This window comes from Ovis aries, chromosome 15, assembly GCF_016772045.2.
Source record: "Ovis aries strain OAR_USU_Benz2616 breed Rambouillet chromosome 15, ARS-UI_Ramb_v3.0, whole genome shotgun sequence".
Classification (NCBI taxonomy): Eukaryota; Metazoa; Chordata; class Mammalia; order Artiodactyla; family Bovidae; genus Ovis; species Ovis aries.
Window position 1 is genome coordinate 6,022,004 of NC_056068.1, and position 24,683 is coordinate 6,046,686.

The following is a 24,683-nucleotide window of genomic DNA, read 5'->3' on the forward strand; positions in this document are numbered from 1 at the left end:
AAATAGTATCTACAATATACAAACCAACTAGACAGATACAGTCATCTGAAAGAAATTCTCATAAATTTCACTATTATTTAAAAAAATATTTTTTGGTAATTTGTTTTATGAATTCAATTTTTTAATAATTAGCATTTGAACTGCTTACAATGTGACAAGTACTATGCTTATGTACATTACCTCATTCTCATATAACTTTATGAAAGTTTATGGAAATTATAAAGCAGAACAACAACAAAAAAAAACTGGTGTGAAATGATGTAGTCTTTTTAAAGACCTTTTATTAAGATGTTTCTCACAAACTGGGGAAAAACTTTTATACCACTAAGAGAAAAATCCTTATGTTACAACACAACTGAAAAAGAACCAATGAGAATTTGGAAATGTAACTGTGATAAACTCCAGAGTTCCTGGTTTCCAGTTCTTTTCAACAATACTCTAAAGTAGTACTCAAGGCTTTCAGAAAGAATACCAGATCCAGTCACTCCTAAAATGATACATAACAGCATTAACACTGCTCCTTTAACTTCTCCTGTGTACACATATGTACACTAACACAGCTCAAACATAAATCTTACTTTTCATATAAACAGAGATTAAGATTAAATATTATATATGACACCTTTTTTTTTTTTTTTTTTTTTTGCTGACAAAGCAAGAGATTTTATCAGGAAGGGGCACCCAGGTGGAAAGCAGTAGCGTGAGGGAACCCAGGAGAACTGCTCTGGCAGTCTTGGGTTTTACAGTGATGGGATTAGTTTCTGGGTTGTCTTTAGACAATTATTCTGACTCAGAGTCCTTCCTGGTGGTGCACGCCTTGTTCAGCCAAGATGGATACCAGAGGTGAGGATTCTGGGAGGTGGTTGGACATGTGCTGTCTCATTTTGAGCTTTCCTAAGCTCTTCCGGTTGGTGGTGGCTTATTAGTTCCGTGTTCCATACCAGGACCTCCTGTCATAAAACAACTCTTGCAAATGGTTACTATGGTGCCTGGCCAGGGTGGGCGGTTTCAGTCAGTGTGCTTCCCCTAACAACTCCCTGCTAGGAGACTTCAAACTCAAGATCCTTCTTGGGAACTGGAGTGGAAGTCTCTTTCTTCTATAACTTCTTCCTGCTGTGCATGGGCGTAGGCCTCCTAGCAAAGCAGAAGTCTCTCTCTACCTGATCTAAGTTGAGGTATTCTGTGCTTGAAACAGCATTCACCTTGTAGTAACAGCAATTTAGCTTGAAACTGTTGGCTCCTCTCAGAGATGAAATAGACAGGGGTCAAACACGAAACTTAACAGGATGGTCATCACTGGTCCCCAGAAACAGGAGGCAACATTTGGGATGAGGGCTTCAGGGTGTGTGACTTTTTCCTGATTGGTTACTGGTGAGGCAACAGAACGGTGCTCCAGAAATCTTGTGTTCAGCCTCAAGTTACCATCCTCCACCTGGGTGGGGGCCCCAGTTCTGTAGAACTCAAAGACATTGTTATGCATATTTTTTTTGAGTAGGAACCAGGACCCTGTCTCAACGCTGTACCACTATTTGAAAAAGAACACAGCTGAAAAAGAACCAGTGAGCATCTGGCAATATAACTGTGATAAACTCCAGAGTTCCTGGTTTCCAGTTCTTTTCAACTGTACTCTAAAGTAGTACTCAATGCTTTCAGAAAGAATACCAGATCCAGTCACTCCTAAAATAATACATAACAGCATTAACACTGCTCTTTTAACTTCTTCTGTGTGTGCATATGTACACTAACACAGCTCAAACATAAACCTTACTTTTCATATAAACAGAGATTAAGATTAAATATTATATGTGACACCATTTTTTTGAAACACGAGTACTAGTACCAAAGAAAGCAGAGAATACAAATGTTACTAATTAAGGAGTCAGTAATTCCTTTTTTTACTTCAAACAACATTTTAAAGATTTATATAAGCTAACATACAGCTTATTTTTCTTTTATGAGAGAAATGTACGAACAGTACCCTTAATTATACCTCTGCAAATAGGGCATTTTCTTAGAGAAGGGGCACATTCCTGGCATACTACCAGATGACCACAAGGAATGAATACAATAGAAACTTCTTTGTCCATACACACTTTACAAGTTCTTTCTTCTTGCAGCCTTCTCAACTGTTCTTCCAGGGACAGACCTATAACAACAAAAACCTCAGTGAAATTCAGTTTCTACTTTACCATCCATTACAAAAATAAAAGGGTAGGGGCTTCCCTGGTGGCTCAGTGGTGAAGAAATCTGCCTGCCAATGCAGGAGACACAAGTTCAATCCCTGATCCAGGAAGATCCCACATGTCATGGAGCAACTAAGCCTGTGCACCACAACTACTGAGCCTGTGCTCTAGAGCCCAGGAGCCACAGCTATTGAGCCCATGCACTGCAACTACTGAAGCCGGTGCTCTGGAGCCCGGGAACCGCAACTACTGAGCCTATGCTCTAGAACCCGGGAACCACAACTACTGAGCCTGTGCTCTAGAGCCCGGGAACCACAGCTATTGAGCCCACACACCATGACTATTGAAGCCTGTGCACCCCAGAACCTGTGCTCTGCAACAGAAGCCACCATAATGAAAAGCCTGTGCACTACAATGGAGAGCAGCCTCCACTCACCGCAACTAGAGAAAGCCTGCGCAGGAACAAAGACCCAGCACAGCCAAAAATAATAAACAAACAAATAATTTTTTTAAAGGGTAATATTTTATGTTGGTCCCAAGTCTTAATTTTGTTTTACCTGAAACATCTGTTGGAATATACTTCATATTCTTTTCCACTGAGGAAAGAAAAACATACAAAAAACATTACTCTAACATTCAGCCACAGAAATAAAATTCTGTCACGTGCAACAACACGGATGGGACCAGGACTGTATTGTGCTTAGTGAAATTAGTCACTAAGACTTATTTCTGTTACACAGAGAAACACTATGTTACCATGTATATGCGGAATCTAAAACATAAAACTAGTGAACATGACATAAAAGACGCAGACATAGATATAGAGAACAAACTAGTGGCGGCACTACTTCCAGTGGGGGTGGGCAAAACAGGGGTAGAAAGATTAACAGGTACAAACTACTGTGTATAAAATAAACACGCTACAAGGTCCATTGTATAGCACAGAGAAAATAGCCAATATTTTACAATAACTATAAATGGAATATAATCTAAAAAATTTTAAATAACTGTTGTATACCTGGAACTAACACAATACAGTAAACTACTTACACCTCAATTAAAAAAATTTTTTAAAGCATTACTCTACCAAATACAAGACTGCTTTGCCTACTACATATTATTTTTCCCCTACTATGTGTTGAATACATAGATTTTAGTTGTATATCATAGGGTATTATTTAGCCAAGCTACTCGGGCATTAAAAGACTTCACTTTTTTAGAACAAGTTAAATGTACACAGTTTGCTAACTGGATTCAATTTATTTATCAAACACAAACATGAACACAATTCTAAAAATAACTGTACAACAAACTCACCAAACAAGTTCTTATACAATGTAGGGTCAATTTCCTTAAGACAGTTTTTGAAGATGTTGGCAGCACTATTTCCTTTAACTAAAACAGTATCAATCAGTTCTCTTGCTTGTAAAGGTATCTGTGTTTTTTGCTTAATAATATCATGCTCCTGTTTATTAATTACATTGGCCTTTAAAAGATTATCCAGGATAGGAAGCACACACGTCAACTGTTGAAAGAGAGCCATTCTATTCCTCCGAAGTAATGACAAATCATCTTCAATGTTAAAAAAAAAAGAAAAAATATATTAGATTATAAACTGCTCCAACCACACTCATAGTCACTAACAACCAACCCAATGAACAATTATGACACTAAATAGGAGCTAGAAAAAAAAGAACAAAATTACTTGTCTGCATCTTCATGTCTGTCATTTGGAAAACTTTCAGATGATTTGGTATGTATATAGTATACATACTATACTATGGCATAGTATGTAGTATACACATGGCCTCTGTTTTTGTAACCTACTTAAGTCTATATATTGGGTTGGCCAAAAATTTGCTTTGGGTTTTTCTGTAACATTTTATCTTTTAACATATCTTAGAATCCTGCTTTATCCTGCAGAAAGTAGGAAGAGAATTTTAGAGGATAGTATAAATGTGCCACCTCTATACTTTGCCCCAGTGAAATACTGACTTTTCTTTGCATTATATCGCATTGTTTATAAGCATTTTCATATGAATTGTCTCATTAGATAAAGAGATCCTATCAATTAAACAAGTCAGTTATGAATGTTTATTTTCAGATAGGGTAAGAAAGACTCAGGAGGAATGAGTGAACTGTCCAATGTCACAGGAAGAATCAGTTGTAGAATCAAGTCTCCTACTCTCTTGAACTTCATGTTTAAGAAGTAGTAAACAGGATTTCCCTGGTGGTCCACTGGTTAAGAATCTGCCTGCCAATGCAAGGGACATGGGTTTGATCTCTGGTCCAGGAAGGTTCCACATGTTACAACTAAGCCTGTGCTCCCCAACTGCTGAGCCTGCACCCTAGAGCCCTGCACCTATTGAGTTCATGCAGCACAACCCACAGGCCTAGAGCCAGTGTTCTGCGCCAAGAGAAGACAGCGCAGTGAGAAGCCCGCACTCCGCGACAGAGAGCAGCTCCTATTCGCTGCAACTAGGGAACAGACTGCACTCAGCAACAAAGACCCAGAGTTGGGGGGTTGGGGTGGGGAATAAAAGCAGTAAGCAGTGCTGAAGAGTTTGAGCTGCAGAGTTAGGACAGACCTAGCTGCCCACACAGGCACAGCCACTTAGTAGCTATGTGCTGTAACCTTCATACACCTCAGTTTCCTCATCTGTAAAATGTAGATAATAATAGTACCTTTCTCAAAGAGTTGTAAGGATTAAATGAGATATATATGAAGTATTTATCACAGTATCTGGCACATAGTTGGCTACCAATATTTTATAAATGTCTAGGTTTATAGCAATTTAAAAAGAATGCATATGAATCAAGCCTAGTCTTGTTTTTAAAGTAATGTTTTCTCCTTTAACCTTAAACCACACAAAATCCATAAATTCCTGAAGTATTTTTCAAAAACTTCCTCTTTTGATGCCCCAATCACCAATATTTAATTGCCTTCTTTCAGCTTTTAAAAAAAAAGTTGCTGTTCAGTCCTTCCAATAAATACTCAGGGTTGATTTCGTTTTGGACTAAATGCTTTGATCTCCCTGCTGTCCAAGGGACTCTCAGGAGTCTTCTCCAGCACCACAGTTCAAAGGCATCAATTCTTTGGTGCTCTGCCTTCTTTATGGTCCAGCTCTCCCAACCGTACATGACCACCATAGCTTTGACTATACGGACCTTTGTTGGCAGAATGCTGTCTCTGTTTTCAACATACTGTCTAGGTTTGTCATAGCTATCCTGCCAAGAAGCAATCATCTTCTGATTTCATGGCTGCAGTAACCATCTGCAATGATTTTAAAGTCCAAGAAGAGGAAATGTGTCACTATTTTCACCTTTTCCCTTTCTATTTGCCATGAAGTAATGGGGCCAGATGCCATGATCTTAGTTTTTTTAATATTTAATCTTAAGCCACCTTTTTCACTCTTCTTCATCATCATCAAGAGGTTCTTTAGTTCCTCTTTCCTTTCTGCCATTATAGCAGTTTCATCCACATATCTGAGGTTGTTGATGTTTCTCCCGCCTGTCTTGACTCCAGCTTGTAACTCATCCAGCCTGGCATTTCTCACGATGTGCTCAGGGTATAGGTTAAATAAACAGGTGACAACAGACACCCTTTCTCAATCCTGAACCAATCAGTCATGCTTCTTGACTCGCATACACGTTTCTCGGGAGACAGATAAGATGGTCTGGTATTCCCCTCTCTTTAAAAAGTTTTCCACAGCTTGCTATGATCCACACAAAGGCTTTAGCATTTGTACATCTCTATATTTACAAGTTTAATGAAAAATAAAGAAGTCTATTATAAAGTTGTTTAAAAAAATAAGACCATTTCCTTGGGGTTGCAAAGAGTTGGACATGACTGAGTGACTGAACAACCACCAAGAAGTGAAACACACTACTCATCTCAAAATTATAAAAGTCCCTTCTCTGCCCATAACTTATATCCTTCTGCCTTAATAATTCACCTTACTACTAACAGATTTGTTCTTCACCTGATGCTGTAGCTCTATGTCATTTCCAACCCTATTAACAAGAGTTGTCTTCTGGCTTCGCTTATGTCCCATTCTAATCTATGTATCAGTCAGGTGTTTTAATTATCTTCTCTTATTAGCATCCTAAACTCTTCCTCTCTATTCTTTTTTTGATTATTAAGAAACAATTTCAAGCTGTAATTCAAGACTTTTCTCTGAACCTTACAAAGTACAAAAAAGTCACAAAACTATGGTGCCCAAGTTTATTAGAGTGATTTCATTTAACGTGTATTTTATTGTTGTTGTCATTCAGCTGGTCAGTCATGTCCGACTCTTTGGACCCCATGAACTCCAGCACTCCAGGAGTCCTTCACTATCTCCCAGAATTTGCTCAAACTCAAGTCTCCTAGTCAGTGAGGCCATCCAACCATCTCATCTTCTGTCCTCCCCTTCTCCTCCTGCCCTCTGGTTAATAATCTCACTATCCCTGGGCCCTTTCTTGCACAAAGACCCTGCCACTTCCCAAGACAATCTACTTTAAAAAAATTTTGATGTGCTAGGTAAAGGCGCTAAACTGTTTTACTTGTAACATCTCATTTAATTCCTATAGCTGCCCCATGCAATTTGTACTACTATCATCCCTGTTTTACAGGTGAGAAAACAAGAGTTCTGGTTAAATTAATCGCCAAGCTGGTAACTGACAGAGCCAGGATTTAAACAAATTCGTCTCAACTAGAAATCAGACCTTAAATATTTTGCTACACAGCCAAATGATACAGTTCTCAAACTATTCCTATCATTACTTACAAGCTTAAAGAGAAAGTGTTTTCCAATCCGACAGTCAAATTTACACTATGTATGCAACCTTCACCTCTACTGGCCCTGTAACCCTATCTTTTTGCATACTAGTTTCCACAGCTAGTCTCTAAGCTCCTTGAAAGTAAGCACCATAAGAAGCACAGTACTTGGTACAGGTGATCATTTTCAGTTAGTATTTGTTAAAGGAATTACTCAGAAGACTTGTTGTGGAAGTCTGAAGCTTAACATAATATGGATGAATACCAAAATCAATTCCCTACGATCTTTGGGTTGGGGAGGTGCTTCTTATCAAATCCTAGAATTTCATCATGGATTTTATTTTTTTATAAGGATCACTAAGCTAGGATTAGACAGTAAAATACCATGTTAAAAATATGATTTAAAGGAACTTTAAGAAAATAAGTAGAAATGAGACAGGCCCCCAGCTTTAAAATCTTACTTTTTCTAAACAGTTTAAATCTGTTAATGTAAGAGGAAGAAAGGCAATATAGCTCAAGAAAGAAATTATGACAAAATCCTCTGATTAGCATAAATCAGGGATCTTCTTGGGGAGGAAAAAAAATGTTCAAAAACAAAAAAAACTGTAGTCAGTGATTCTCAACTAAGGTAATACATTGCTCACAGTGAAGGGGATGTGAGGTTTGGAAATGACTGCTGGCTGCCACCAGTTAGTGGAGAGACAGGGATACTCACTGTGCTGCAACACGTGAGACAATCCTATGAGACCTCAGTGGAAATAATCCAGGGGACTAACATTCCCAAATACCTGATGCTGTTTCTTCAGTTTGTCTTTCCTTCTCTTCCTCCTCCTCTTCTTCTCTTTTCTCATCTTCAGCATTGAGAAGTGCTGACACAATATCATTAACTGTTTTGTAATTCTCTCCAGTTGTTAGGATTTTACTCTGAACTGTCCGTTTTACCAGGCTTCTACTAAAGCCCATTTCCAAGGCAGCTTTAACCACAGGTGTATTCATCATGACTGCATCGTCTGAAGAACTTTCTCCAGGTCCAAACTGAACAACTATTTTAAAAGATATATATTTGGGTAAATTCCATAAATATAAAAATATAGGGAACAATAATGACTCTGATATAATCTTTACTTTAGGGGTGATTATATCCTGGTAATGGAGATGAGCTGTATGCACGTTACCTATAACTCCAACCAAAGTCTGAACCTGATAAGGATCAAATGAGAGTGCAGTTACAGGCTGCTCTTATTGTTGTTCAGTTGCTAAGTTGTGTCTGACTCTTCTGTGACCCCATGGACGATAGCCCACCAAGCTCCTCTGCCCATAGGAATTCCCAGGCAAAAATACTGGAGAGGGCTGCCATTTCCTTCTCCAGGGGATATTCCCAACCCAGGGATCGAACCCATGACTCCTGCATTGGCAGGCAGGTTCTTTACCACTGAGCCACCAAGGAAGCCCAGTAACAGGCTGTACTCTAAAAAAATACCAATTCCCACACCTTAGACCTACTTAGTTAAGAGTCTTTAGGGATGGAACATAAGAATATCCTAAAAATTCCTCAAATGACTCCGTTGTACAGAGTTTATTTTTGGAAACTGAGATGCTACACAAATTTAGAAGTGAGAATAATCTCAATTCAGCTAGGAAAGTGGGAGAAATAAACAAAGACTTAATGAAAAAGATCACACAAGAGTCTGAACCTGAAGGATAGACAGGACCTGAAGAGGTGGATATATGAAGCAGAAAAAACAAAGATGGGAAGAACAGTCAAGTGGGAAGAACAGTAAAGTGGAAGACTAATTCATACAGAATACATCTAAAAACGTGATTTTAAAAAATGTGATTAAAGAATTAAAATAATGACTTCAGATAGCAACACATATTCTGAAGAAAATAAAGCAGAATAAGGTGTTAAGACAAACTAGGAAGCAGCAGGAGGACATTCAGGGTGATCAGAGAGGCATTTTCTGATAACAGGGTCTATGCCAGCCAATGTGGCACTTTTGTGAAAATTACAAAAAGACATCATTCTTCAAGATACTTTACTGCCATCTGCTGGAAAACTGTTGTATAATAAACGTAAATATACACTGTGTGTGTGCTCCCTTGCTCAAATGTATGTGGAACCCTGTCTGAATGGGTAACAGCAGAGCAAACAACTCTATGATAAGGAATGAGTGTGAGAATATCTGAAGTCTTTCAGGCAAAGAGAACAGCGAGTATAAAAGCCTCAAGTCAAGAGGAAAGCTTGATATTATTCAAGAAATAGTAAGGCAGTGCAGAGTCAGAGAGCAGGTCAGAGAGTAGGGTGAGGCCTAGATCATGTAAAGCCTTGTGAGGAGTTTATATTTTAAGTCTGCTAGAATATTCTAGGACTGATAAAACCTGATTTGTTTTTTCCAAAAAATGATTCTGGCAGCTCTGTGATAAACTTTAGTGAGGTAAAATGGAATCAGGGAGACCTGTTAGGATTTTATGACAAAAGGTGATAGAAGCTTGAATCAGGTTAACAGTGGTGACGATGAAGAGAAGTGGTAAGATTTGGGACATATTATAAAGATAGAGATGAAAGGACTTTTAATAGCTTAAATATACAAAGTAAAAGGAGGAATCAGGGATGATGTCTAACTTAAGTCAACCTCAGCAAGTGGAGACCATTAACTGAGCAGGGAAGACCAGAGAAGAAGCACATCTGAGGTACGAAGGGCAGGGAGAAAATGTTTGCTCTGGTCCTATAACTCTTGAGAAATCCATTATAAACAAGCAGAGATTTAAACAGGTGGTTGAACATGCTAGTCTGTAGCTCAGGAAATGGAGAACTACCTTTGGGCTGAATGTTGAGGGGCACTCCATCACTTAAGAGGTTTGAAAAAGGAGTACCCACCAAAGGAAATTGTTCATGATCAACCAGGGTAATGGGAAAATCAACAATGTGGTGTCCAGGAAGCCAAGTGAGGACGATACCTTAAGAAGGATACAAGAGAGTAATGATAGCAAGATTGCTAATTAAGATGTCTCCCATCTGGATCCCTACTCAACAACAATTTGGAATCCATCCAAGGACCAAAGTGCCTTTGTGAGAGGCTCTGTGATTGAGATATAAGATTCTGAAAGCCTTGTGTATTCCAAAACCAAGGAGAGCGATTTTGAGAAGACTGGCTTGTACCCAGGTGCTTGAATTCCTGACTATGGTCCCAGCAACAGACCCCAAAACAGCTCTGTATCCATCAAAATTGACAGAAGAAGGGCCTCACCTGGCAAGACCAATCAGTAAAAACTGGAAATGGTGTTTGCTCCCTCAAATGTACAGATACTATGGCCAGGCTACATATAGCATATAAATATATAAATCAGGCACATACAACACCATCAAAAGAAACTAATAAACATCCAGACTGACCTCAAAGAAATGAAGATTTATGATGTCTCACAATGAACTCAACAGTCACCTTAAAGAAACTCAATAAAATTCAAGAGAACGGTAAACAACTAAATGAAATGAAAATAACAATGCATGAACAAAATCTGAAGTTTAAACAAGAAATAGAAACCAAAATCAGAAGTTTAATCAAAAGAAAGAAAAAAGAATCAAACAGAAAACCTGGAGCTGAAGAATAAAAGCACAGAACTAAAAATCAATAGAGAAATTCAACAGACTTGATCATGCAGAAAAAAAGAATGAGAACCCAAACGGAGATCATTTGAAATTAGCCAGTTATAGGAACAAAAAGAGAATAAAAAAGAGTGACGGAAGACCACATGAATTACAGGGCACCACCAAGCAGATGAACATCACAGGAATCCCAGAAGACAGAAAAAAGGGGTAGAAAGTTTACTTCAAGAAATAACAGCTTAAAACTTCAGTTCCCAAATCTTGGGAGAGATACGGATATCCAGAAATAGCAAGTACAGAGAACCCCAAGCAAGATCAGGCCAGAGATTATTCCAAGACACATTATAGTCAAAATATTAAAAATAAAAAGACAAAGCATTTTGAAAGCAGCAAGGAAAAAATGAATTATTACATACAAGGGAACCCCCTAAGGCTATCAGCACATTTCTCTGCAGAAACCTTCCAGGCTAGGAGAGAAAGACTTAATATATCCAAGTGCTAAAAGAAAAACAAATGCCAACCAAGAACACTGGAAAATTAAAAATGAAGGTAGTCTTGTTCAGGCTTCAGAAGTAGGGGAGCATACCTCTAACCGACTTCTAACCTTGCCTGGACTACATGCCTGCCTGCATGCATGAACATCAATCATTACCAGCAAGTCAAGCAGCACTTCAGGTAAGAAAGGGAGTGGGTCTTGGATTTTTTTTTAATGAGTACTTTATGTTTGATTATTTATTTATTCATTTATTTGTTTTTGGTTGCACTGGGTCTGTTTGCTGCACAGGCTTTCTCTAGTTGCAATGTGCAGGTTTCGCACGGGCTCAGTAGCTATAGCATATGGGCTTAACTGCTCTGCAGCATGTGGAATCTTCCCAGACCAGGGATTGAACTGGTGTCCCTGCATTAGCTGGTTGATTCTTAACTACTGGACCACTAGGGAAATCCAGCCTTAGAATTTCTTAAGCCGCGGGAACCTACTCAGGCCCCCAGAGTCTAAAGAACTTTATGACTCACAAGATGAAACAAACAGCATTGTAAAAGTTAAAGAAAAACCTGAACTGCATTTTTGCATGCAAACTGTTATCAGTTTGTGGCCTAGGATCATAAGCAGGACCTCCCAAAGCTGCAATCTGAAGTCTGGCCTGTGTGGTGGATGTACTGACAGGACCCTTTCCCAGTTAGGACTCTAGACTGCTGTTACATGGGACTTCCAGCACTGTTCAATACTAGATTAACGTGGGTATTGGCCCAATGTAGAGATGTATATTGGAGAAGGCAATGGCATCCCACTCCAGTACTCTTGCCTGGAAACTACCATGGATTGAGGAGCCTGGTAGGCTGCAGTCCATGGGGTTGCTGAGTCAGACACGACTGAGTGACTTCACTTTCACTTTTCACTTTCATGCATTGGACAAGGAAACGGCAACCCACTCCAGTGTTCTTGCCTGGAGAATCCCAGGGATGGCGGAGCCCAATGGGCTGCCGTCTGTGGGGTCGCACAGAGTCGGACACAACTGAAGCGACTTAGCAGCAGCAGCAGCAGAGATGTATATGCTATTATTTCTGCTTACTGTTTCTATTTCTTTTCTTTTAATGACTGTACACTGAAATAAAGCCAAATTAATTATTGAATATTAAATATTGAAACTGCTTATTTGTGTGTAACAAGCAGTTTCTTTTGTTAACGAATCCTTTGAAACCAAAATAAAGTACAACTTTCAGCAAAACAAATACTGGCAAAATTGTCCTTCAGAAATGAAGGAAAAATAAAGACATTCCAATCAAACAGAAGTTGAGAGTTCATGAATATGAAACCTGTTTTACAAAAAATGCTAAAATGATTTCTTCAAGTTAAAATGAAGAGACCTTAAGTAATAACATGAAAACATATAAAAGTATAAAACTTAACTGGTAAAATTAAGTATGCAGGTCAAATTCAAAACACACTATACTGTAATTGTATGTCTAGTGTAAGTTAAAAAAATAGTAATACATTTTGCACAGCAAAGGAAACCATAAACAAAACAAAAAGACAACCTACAGAATGGGAGAAAATATTTGCAAAGTGACTGACAAGGGATTAATCTCCGAAATATACAAAGAGTTCATGCAGCTCTATGTAAAAACAACAAACCCAATCAAAAAGAGACAGAAGATCATCTAAAGACATACAGATGGCCAAAAGGCACATGAAAGGATGCTGAGCATCACCAGTTATCACAGAAATAGAAATGAAAACTACAATGAGGTATCACCTCACACTGGTCAGAACAGCTAATAACAAAGTCTACAAAAATAAATGCTGGAGGGGGGGTGAAGAAAAAGAGAACCCTCCTTCACTATTGGTGGGAATGTACATTGGTTATAACCACTATGGAGAACAGTATGGAGGTTTCTTAAAAAACTAAAACTGTAACTACCGTATGACTCAATAATCCTACTCCTGGGCATATATCTGCAGAAAACCATAATTCAAAAACCTCAACTGTTCACTGCAGCACTATTTACAATAGTCAAGACATTGTTGTTTAGTCACCAAGCTGTGTCCAACTCTTGTGACCCCATAGACTGTAGTCCTCCAGGCTCCTCTGTCCATGAGATTTCCCATGCAAAAGTTCTGCTGGAGTGGGTTGCCATCTGCTTCTCCAGGGAATCCTCCCAACCCAGGGACTGATCAAATCCACACCTCCTGCTTTGCAGGTGGATTCTTTACCACTGAGCCACCTGGAAAGCCCAGCCAGACATGGAAGAAACCGAAATGTCCACTGACAGAGGATATAATGGAATTCACTCAGCCACAAAGAAAGAACGAAATAATGCCATTTGAAGCAACATGAATGGACCCAGAGATTAACAAACTAAGTCAGACAGAGAAAGACAAACATATGATATTGCTCATATGGGATATCTAAATGTTTTTTAAAAATGATTTAAATTAACTTACAAAACAGAAACAGACTCATAGATTTCAGAAACCAACCTATGACTGCCAAAGAGGAAACTCTGGGGAAAGGGATAAATTAGGAGCATGGGATTATCATACACACACTACTATATAAAAAAGAGATAACCAACAAAGACCTATTGAATAGCACAGAAAACTCTACTCAATATTCTACTACAAACTATATGGGAAAGGAATCTGATAAAGAATGAATATATAGTATCACAGAATCACTATGCTGTACACCTAAAACTACATAACACTGTAAATCCACTATATTTCAATAAAATTTTGTTTAAAAAGGAGTACTATAGAAAAATACAGAAAAATAAAAAACAATACTAACAACTACAACTCCAGTAATTCGTTACTAGATGCGGAATAAAAAGAGATATAAAGTAGGACATCAATAGTGTAAAACATGGGGTAAGGATACGTAAACTGTAGAGTTTCTCTAAACGATTGAAGATAAGTTGTTATCAGCTTAACACAGGCTATTATATCTGTAAGATATTTTATGTAAGCGTCATGGTAAACACAAAGAAAAAACCTACAGTAGATACAGAAAATACAATAGAGAAATTAAAGTACACTACTACAGAAATTAAGTCAGAGATAAAGACAGCCAAGAGAAGAAATGAACAAAGGAATTAAAAGAAAAAAAAAATAGAAAACAATTAACAAAAACACAGCAAAAAGTCCTTATATATCAGTAACTATTTTAAATGTAAATAGACTAAATTCTCCATCAAAGACACAGAATGGCTGAATGGATTTAAAAACCCCATAAGATCTAACAGTATGCAGCTTACAAAAGAATCACCTTAGCTTTAAGGACACAGAAAGACTTGAAGCGGAAAGATATAAAAGGCTGAAAGTGAAAAGATTAAAAAGTTCTATGCAAATGATAATCAAAAGTGATGGGGAGTTGCTCTACTTACATAAAGTAAAATAAACTTTCAGTCAAAATTAGTGCTAAGAGACAAAGAAAATCACTATACACAGTGATGAAGGGGTCAACTCATCAAGAATACATAAAACAATTGTAAACTTATATGCAACAACAACACTGGCACATCTAAATATCCAAAGCAAGTATTAGCATAACTAAAGGGAGAAATACAGAGGAATATGATAATAGAAGGGAACTTCAATATCCCACTCCCAACACTGGTTAGATCATCCAGACAGAAAGTTACTAAGGTAACAGCAGACTAAATAACACTTTACACTAAATGCCAGATGTAGCTAAAATTATAAACTATAATCAGAATATGTATTTCCTACCCTTGCACTAAAATACTACATACCAGGCAAATACTTTTCTAGCCCAATTCTCAAATCATGTAACCTGGCCCTTTCCAAACATGATAGTTTATACCAAATTTTCCCTCTTTGGAGGGCTTACTATTTGCTCCTCTCATTTGGTATTCCTATTTTGTCTCCCCAATTAGAATATAAGCACTTTAAGAACAAAAACTAGAATACTTCCAAGAATCCTCTAAAAATGTCATGAATCTTAGAAGATAGATGTGTGTGTATGTGCTCAGTCGCTCAGTCATGTCCGACTCTCTGCAACCCCATGGACTGCAGCCTGCCAGGCTCCTCTGTCCATGGAATTCTCCAGGCAAGAATACTGGAGTGGGTTGCCATTCCCTTCTCTAGAGGATAGAAAACGTACATAATATTTATTAGCTAACTTCTTAGCACTTTTTTCTATAACCCTAGAAATCCTTTATATACAAACTTTTATTTTCAATACTCTTAAATCCTATTCTTTATTCGGGATATTTTCATACATACTTGGTGGATCAGCATTTTCATCTCCAGGAGTATTTGCAGTTGACAACAGCTATGAAACAGGACAAAAAAAAAAAAAAAAAAGGTAAAATCCAGAATCTCAAACAATCTGAGCATAGCAACATTAAGGTAAGTTTATCTTAAGTACTATGCACATGCTTTGAAAACTGGGTAGTTTACATACTGCACTTTGCTATGCTTTATCTTAATCACCATAAAATATTTCCTTAAACTTCAGTTAATTCCATATTAGAATTTAAGTATCAGGAAAGCAGGAAAAAGTATTAATGGTTTCTCATTCCACTTAGAAAGTTGTATTTCAGCTTAACCACTCTCTGAGGTTCCAAATTCCTAAAAAGTTATTTTTTGTTTATTTTTCTCAAAAAGACGGAGTAGATACTAAAGACTCTTCTCCAACCCTACCACAAATCTGTACAGGGGCAGGTTATGTGACTTTTCAAAAAACTAAAAAATAGTTTTTAAAAGCCATGAACAGACAAGGTAGTCTGAAAATAAAACTTAAAAGTGTCATTAAGATGGACATAAAACATATAACTATAATTAACTTTAAAAAGATATAAAGATCACTTTTAATCATATTTTGTAATTGTTATCTAGGAGAATCCAATGTTGCCAATTATAAAAACATATTTACCTGTTCAAGAAGATGAGGATATCTAGCTTGAATCTCACTAACAAACTCCTGCCCTTTCATGCGTATCAAGAACTCACACCTAAAACATAAAAGGAAAATTTTTAAAATTCTTTTATGCCAAAAATATACTCTGATCATTCTAGAAATGCGGTTTTCAAACTCTTGGACTATATCCCATAGTACAAACATTTTACATCACAACCTAGTACACATATACACCTAACAGAAACAAAATTCTCATAAAACATCACAAATTTTTACTATGTATTGATACATTCTGATTTTTTTAATTACATTAATACAACAATAAAGGAGTCTGGACCTCAAAGGAGAAAAAGCTAAGACTTAGAAAATGCTGTTCCAGACAATTTACTTTGCGAGTTTAACATAAGTTTCAGGAACTGTAATGTGGTATGCCTAAAATATGATCTTTCACAAAATGACTGCTAATCTTTCTCCACTGTCCACTCTTCCATTATACAGAAAGCACAAATCCCCTAAAAAAATAGAGTATCAAGTATTTTCATCTATATATACTGTGACAGTGTTTCCCAAATACTTGCTTTCAAATTACTAGAATTTCTCAATGGTTATTCCAGGAAGTTCATATAACATTTGTTTCTATTTCTTCCCTTTTGATTTTTCAACAAATGGACATAGACAACTCAATATTCATAAATATTAGCCTTTATCTATGTCCATACTGTACACAGAAACAAACTAAAAATGGACCAGATGCTTAAATACAAAACCTAAAACAATATAACTTCTAGAAGAAAACACAGGAGACAATCTTTTTGTCCTTAGGTTAAGTAAAGATTTCTTAGCTAATAAACCAACAGCATAATCCATAAAAGATAAATTGATAAACTGACATCATCAAAATTAAAAACTCCTGCTCATCAAATACACTGTTAAAAAGATAAAAAAGAAAGTCACAGACTGAAATGTTCCAGAACACACCTGATGCAGAACCTGTATCTAGAATACATTAAGAACTCTCAAAACCTAGCAATTAAAAAAAAAAAACAACTTCTTGAAAAGAGACACTTCATCAAAGAAAACACAGTTCCAAGAATGAAGAACCCACAGATACAAAGGGCTGACTCTACTATGTCTTATGAGGAACTTGAGCACCCATGGATTTTGGTTTCTTGAGGGGAAACCCTGGGAGTGTCCTGGAACCAATTCCTTGCTGACACTGAGGGACAACTTATATAGACAACAAATAAACATCATTAATCACTAAGGAAATGCTAATTAAAATCACAGTGAAATACCACTACACATCTATTAGAATGGCTAAAATAAAAAAGATACTACCACATGTCATTAAGAATCTGGAATACTTGGAGGTCTCATACATTCCTGGTGTGAATTTAAAATGATACAGCCACTTCAGAAAACAATCTGGTAGTTTCTTCTAAAGTTACAATGGTAAATAAAACTTGCCATCCAACCCACTAATCCCAATTCTAAGTATTTAAAGTATTTACCTAAATGAAATGAAAACAAGTTCACAAAGGTTTACTAATTTTTAGAGTGGCTTTACTCATTATTGCTCCAAAATGGAAACAACCCAATGTCCTTCAGGTGGTGACTGAGGTAGATTTAGTAGAGATCATGTAAACATGCTCATGACTCAAGTCATCATGCCGAGAACACAGCTTGTTCCTGATCTTAATATAGGTCTAAATTATTTTTATTCTGGGATTAACTTATAATGATTAAAGATAGGAAGTATACTGAACATTGGCTGCTCCATATTTCCTCCTTCCAATAAATTCTATGAGGACTAAGATTTCTGTCGTATCTTATTCACTGTTAATATCTCCAGCATCTAAAGTAGTATTCACAAGCATATAGGGAAATAGGTGAAAGTGATTTAGATATAAAATTCAATGATAAAATAAATAAGCCATGGGGACATAATATACATACAGCAAAAACAATGTGGTTAGAAGCAATTATGACTTTGTTGTTGAAGTGTTAGTCGCTCAGTCGTGGCCGAGTCTTTGTGAACTCCATGGACTGTAGCCCGCGAGGCTCCTCTGTCCATAGAGTTCTCCAGGCAAGAATCCTGGAGTGGGCAGACATTCCCTTCTCCAGGGGATCTTCCCCACCCAGAGATCAAACCCAGGTCTCTTGCATTACAGGCAGATTCTTTACTGTCTGAGTCACAAGGGAAGCCAAAAGCAATTTTTATACTTCAAAGAAAAAAAAAAATTTTAATATGGTCAACAATATTGCAATAACTGTATAGGGGCAGATGGTTACTAGGCTTATCATGGTAACAACATTATATATGCAAACATCAAATCAGGACACAGCACACCTGAAACATATTATGTATGTTAACTGTATTTCAATTTTTAAAAAATGATATTAGAAGGGGGAAAAAAAGATCATCATGATTTTCCACTGTTACTTCTAACTACTTATTCCTAAGACTCTTGCCACCAGATAATGCTGTGACTATCATGAATTATCATGCTCAATCAACAGGATCCCAGTATTCTTACTGGTCTGCTGCAAAATCAGCCTTTATCTACCAGTTTCAACCTCATATGTAATAACAGTACCACAATTTTTGCCTTTCTCTTTAATTTGGTTCTTCTTCGTTTTGCTTTGGATTGACTTTTCATTTGATTCCACACTGTCGTGTAAATATTAGTAATTATGAAAAAGGAAATTCTTTTGAATGATTATGAATAAAAATGTTAAGAGAGAAATAACATCAGAGGGAGAGGGAGAGGGTGGGATGATTTGGGAGAATGGGAATTCTAACATGTATACTATCATGTAAGAATTGAATCGCCAGTCCATGTCTGACGTAGGGTGCAGCATGCTTGGGGCTGGTGCATGGGGATGACCCAGAGAGATGTTGTGGGGAGGAAGGTGGGAGGGGGGGTCATGTTTGGGAACGCATGTAAGAATTAAAGATTTTAAAATTAAAAAAATAAAATTAAATTAATTTTAAAAAAAGAAAAAATAATAATTTTTAAAAAAGAGAGAGAAATAACAGAAGTAAAATAGTAGCTAGTAGGCATACAAATATTTAATAAGTGAATAAATAAACTGTGTTAAAAATACAATGATAATGATTATCCACTTTGGATTTTCATTTTCTGAGATGAAAGACTATCCACAATTGAAATTTGTTGTTTTCAGAAGTGTTTACAAAAAGTACTTCTGGCCTTTTCCCTTATGTAACCATTTCAAGCAAAACACTAATTACAGAAGTAAACCAAGATTTTGTTTGGTCTTGTTTTCTAAAGGAAAAATTATAGCAAATGAAACACTGTTAATCAGAAAGCTGTTTTTGTCTTTTTAATATAGTATTAAATTCCAAATTACAGAATAAGCCAATCTCGTAGAGCCAAGGACAATCAAGTCATTTAAAATTCTGACAACTGGGAATTTCCTGGTGGTCCAGTAGTTAGGACTTGGTGTTTTCACTGCTGTTGCCCAGGTTCAATCCCTGAATAAGGACTGAGATCCCAGAAGCCACACAGAGACGCCAAAAATAAATACAATTATGACAATAAAACATGATTTTTCCTAAAAAAAAAAAATTTAGAGATTCCTCATTATTAGGAAAGTCACTCACCAGTCGAAACATTATCTATATGATATGATTCCACTCTTATAAAGTACCTAAAATAGTTGAATTCACAGAGACAGAAAGTAGAATGGTGGTTGCCAGGGGCTGGGAATATAAGGAATTAATGAAATGAATACAAGATTCAGTTTGGGAAGATAAAAAATGTTTGGAAATTGACAGTAGTAATGAATGAGGAATAAGGTGAATGTACTTAATGCCACAAAACTGTATACTTAAAAATGGATAAAATAGCAAATTTTATGTTATGTACATTTTATAATTTTTTAAAAAGACAGTATTACCTATTCCAAATTCCTCATTTTATAGATGAGGAAAGGCTCAAAGGGGTCACATGACTTGTCCAAGTTCATACAACTACTCAATAACATTCCACCCACAGCACTGCCTCTAAATTCTTTCCAGGCTATAGTAAAAAAAAAAATAGGACATACTGGTAGAAACAGAGTGACTAAAGAGAGATACATGACATATCACAAAAAGATAAAACTGTACAGAAAAAAATAATTTACAATTATAATCACTTAAAACTGATTATACAATTAGGTTTTTATTATATGCATTTTTATATTTGTCCTATTCCTAGATTCATTTAATGTCCCTTGTTTTTCTTTTTCCTTATCTTTTCCTAATGTATCGCCTTTTTGCTCTACTTTACATATTTTTATAATACTTTAAACAAAATGGAAAATACATAAATGTAATGTATGGCCACAACTGTGAATGAGGCATCAAGAATAAGTTAAATTATATCCTGAACACATGGTTTATAAAAGAAAAAAATCACAGAATATTCTACATTTTTCTACCAAAATAACTGTTACAATTTGGTGTCTTAAAAGGCTAATTCTCTAATGGTATAAAGAAGCTTTCTTATACTGAAATGTAAACTTAAAATACACAAACATGCCTACATCTTTTACACACAGAGTTGTATATACAAATACCTTTCAAAACAATTACCTTGGAAACCATTTGGCGTGTTCTACCCATGGGTCATCTCCAGATTCCCAACACCTTAAGCCACCATCACAACAAAAGCACTTGACATCATCATTGCGACCTAAAGAAAACACAAGAATAACTGAATACACACGTGTTCTAATATATTAATCAAAATGAACTAGATAAAACATACAGCTATACATTCTCTTACCTACATAATAGAAACCAGCACTTGCAAGCTGCTCGGGCTGAACTGGTACAGTAGATGGCCAGTACATAAATGTTCTCAGGCGAGCTGCATGTGTCTGCATACTCAAATTGGAAATGCTGAACCTCAGCGTTCCCAGAGAATTTTCCAAAAATGGACAGTTGGGAAAATTTCTCTGGTGTTCTAACATAGCATCATCCTTTGGTTCCCAGTTATTTAGCGTCCCACCACAGGCAAAACAGGCTACCCTGTCTCCAGGTCCTATATAATAAAAGCCAGCTCTTGTCAATTCTGACGGTGACAGAAAGGTTAATGGCCACATTTGATAAGTAAGAAATCTCGCTTCTTCAGTACTCATGGCATAACTGTAGGGGTTAGTCCTCAGTGGGGAAAAGTCTTCGACTGCTCGAGAATTAATAGGGTTTGGTGAAAGGTTGGAATAAGAACCACTGAATGATCTACCATGTTCCAAAGTGGGTGATAATGAGTGAGTAAAACTGTTTCTCATTGGAGAAGAAGCATTCTTAGAAGTGGATTCCAGACTAGTAACAGAAACTAGATTCTGAACAAAGCTACAGCTCGGATACAGTTGTTTATGCTTCTCAATAGGATTGTCTCCTTGTTTCCAGTTATCCAGCATCAGGCCACAACAGAAGCATTTGACCTTGTCATTCACACCAGTATAATAAAAACCAGCACGAGCAAGACTCCTTTCTGAGACAGGAACACCGGTGGGGAAAGTTGAATATGTAGACATTCGGTAGAGCTCACATGAAAAGTCGTATGTCATTTTTTGTTTGTTGCCACTTGTCCAATTTGACAAGACTGTGCTATCTTCCATCACACTCTTAATTTTTCGATACGAGGGATCCAGGACAAGTCTTTGGGAGGTAGTTTTGTGCATGAGTGATTTTTACTTTTTGACAGCAAAAATCCTTTACATGAAATTTTTCTTCTCTTCACATTAGATTTTTTTTTTTACCATAAAAAAGAATCAAATGATGGGCTCCTACTTACATAAAATTCACTACACCTTCTTTACTGGATTTACATCTGAATTTACACTCAGGTAGGATGACTCTCTCTCCTATATTATCAAAATACTATTTAATACTCTTTAGGACTATATTAACTCAAGTGCTATCTCTGTTCACTATTTGGTATAATACTAAACAGACTGAAAGAAGTTGAGACACTTTTGAAAATATGTTAACACTCCTTGATTTTTCAAGGAAGTTTATATTCCCAAAATTCTAAACAAAGACACAATACTTATGCCTTTTATTTGCTTTTGGTTACAAATTACAAAGCCTGGATATCAAGCCAATTAATGGCCATCCTACAAGAGAAAAAAACTATATGCAGACTTCTTTCCCTCCAAGCACTTTAATATATTTTTTATAAAAAAATCTTTTATTCTAGTAAACAATAAGTCTTCATATGGTCACATTATCTAAAGGCTAATTTCACATAGCTTATCATCATAGTATTTACTTAAGAAAGTTAAAGTAGCTTCAGTTAACAATTTTGGAGGATGTCAACACCTACAAGCATTGCTGAACCTAAATCTGTTATACTGTGCACGATGTTAAAACTCACCAGCTGCTAACTCATCTTTGTTAATACTGTCTATATTTGTTTTCATTTTCTGCAGCATTAATATTATGTTGTCTTTCTTCCTAACTTTGCATACCACTTTATTATATTTGGTCAACTGAAGGTATTGTCTCCATAAACTTAACTAGTTAACCATAAAGTTTCTACAGCAGAACCTTTTTACATAACTTGTCTTTCATTTAAGAATCATGCACTTATAATATCACTCATTTTGTATTTAAAGGTAAATCAAGTTTATCAAGATACAGCTTGACTGTTCTAGTATTATCACAAATGCCTAACAAGATACTCTACCACCAACACTGCTCATGCATAATATGCCACTAATTCTACTAGCAGCAGCAGCCTTGTTTCTGAAAACCCTTCATATTTTAAAAGTATAAGTCATACACAAAATTACACTCTGCAGAATTCAAACTATATCCCTTTATAAAGTTTCTGGGTGTCCATAATGGGATTTATTACTGCAGGGGAAAAAATAAGGGGGAAAAACGTAGATCTTCAGGGCTGTAAATCTGAAAAGGAAAAACAAAGGCTATTTTAGAAAACTGCATTTTCACCGTGAATACAATTTATATATTTCTTTCAACTTATTCAATAAATTCTAAAAGTGATTTACTTTAGATAATACATCTTAAATTTCAGCAATTTGTCACCAAAACTAATTAGAAAATCTCTTTATCAAAATAAATGCAATATATTGCCAATAGCATTAAATATGCATTTCTTTTAACGTACAACTTTGAAGAAAGATGGACACAGAAACCTATTTTGTTCTTGGTCTCCTCTCTTCCTCTGGTGACAACTTTAATACATACTTTAAGGGTAATATCTCTGGCAGTTTGCTAGAGGCAAAGGGGCACTAGTGCTGAAAGAGAGGGCACCCATCAGCAACAGTGCAGCAGTTATTTAGACGATTTAATACACACAACCCATTCCAGTATTGCCTGGAAAATTCCATGGACAGAGCAGCTTAGCGGGCTACAGCCTCTGGGGTCGCAAAGAATCGGACACGAGTGCGCGCTCACAATGTTCTTTATTCTTTAATACCAAGTTTCTCCAGAACTCGGAAAACTCACCAGTGAGAGTAAAATGTGTCAGGAACTCATTAATACATGATGACCCTTTAACTCTACAACGCCCTACAACGCCCTTACAATCCAAAGGAGCAGCCACAGAAAGTAGCTCAAAAACAACACACCCCACAACGGCTCTGTGAAACACTGGCCTTGGGAATGCGACCCCTTGCAAGAGACAGGAAAAAAGACACAGATGTGTATAACGGACTTTTGGACTCAGAGAGAGAGGGAGAGGGTGGGATGATTTGGGAGAATGGCATTCTAACATGTATACTTTCATGTAAGAATTGAATCGCCAGTCTATGTCTGACGCAGGATGCAGCATGCTTGGGGCTGGTGCATGGGATGACCCAGAGAGATGTTATGGGGAGGGAGGTGGGAGGGGGGTTCATGTTTGGGAACGCATGTAAGAATTAAAGATTTTAAAATTAAAAAATAAAAAAATAAAAATTAAAAAATAAATAAAATATTTGAGTTAAAACTAAAAAAAAAAAAGAAAAGAAAGCTTCTGTTACACCAGAACTTGGCGTTCTGTCTTAAAAGACTTTTGTCCACAGCCACCCTACAGTGGTTTGCCCTCTTAAAGCAAACTTGTGGCTTCGGGGGTTGAGGCCGAGAGACAGACTGCAAGGGAAAAGAAGGGAAACCGGAGTTTTAATTTCCCAGCGCTATTTCTCACAACACAGTGGACCACGAAAGTGGCAGAGCGCGGCTGGAGCGATCTAAAACAGGAGACCCCGCTCCCACAGACTGTTCTCCTTCTAAACAAAACACCACCGAGGGCTAAGTTTAAAACCCTGCAGAAGCTTGACCAACATCTTGGGCTGAGTCCAACGGCCACAAAAGTGGGCGGCGGCCAGCGGAGGCTTGCCAACAGGTCAATTTAAAAAATTTACTTTCGACTGCAACTTTTGGAGTTGGGGCTTCCGAATGAAACAGAATCTGCGAGAGGAGACCGGAGAGCTCGCCGCGATCCCCCAGCTCCCGGCCGATAGGCCCCGGCCCAGTCATCCCAATCCTCCCAACTGCAGCTGCAGGGAAGCGAGCCCCACAGGCCCGCGCGCCCCACGCCGCCTCGCACCGCAGGGCCCGGAAGGAGCTGCACTCACCGCGAGGCCGACGCAGCAAACGCGGAAACGGCTTAGCCTCCCGGAGCCTCCTCAGCCCCTTGAACAACGACACCGGCAGAAGGGGGCGGCCGGGTGCCTGGGCTCCAGCGCGCCACAGGCTCCCCGCCCGCGCGAGGCCCACGCCGACGCCCGCT

General features: G+C 37.3%; 1 protein-coding gene across 2 annotated transcripts; it reads right to left on the bottom strand.

The window, feature by feature from the left end:
• Positions 1-261: 261 nt before the first annotated feature.
• On the bottom strand, positions 262-24,683 carry BIRC2 (baculoviral IAP repeat containing 2). Of its 2 annotated transcripts, XM_004015974.6 has the most exons (9): positions 24,529-24,683; positions 20,727-22,855; positions 20,534-20,633; positions 15,949-16,027; positions 15,297-15,345; positions 7,731-7,985; positions 3,501-3,755; positions 2,741-2,779; positions 262-2,146 (listed from the first exon to the last, which is right to left on the bottom strand). In XM_004015974.6, exons 2-9 carry the CDS (start codon positions 21,625-21,627, stop codon positions 1,953-1,955), a joined length of 1,872 nt encoding a protein of 623 aa, XP_004016023.2. In that variant the 5' UTR covers positions 21,628-22,855; positions 24,529-24,683; the 3' UTR covers positions 262-1,952. The 2 variants fall into 2 exon arrangements, with proteins under 2 accessions (XP_004016023.2, XP_011950709.2); XM_012095319.5 differs by lacking the exon at positions 7,731-7,985.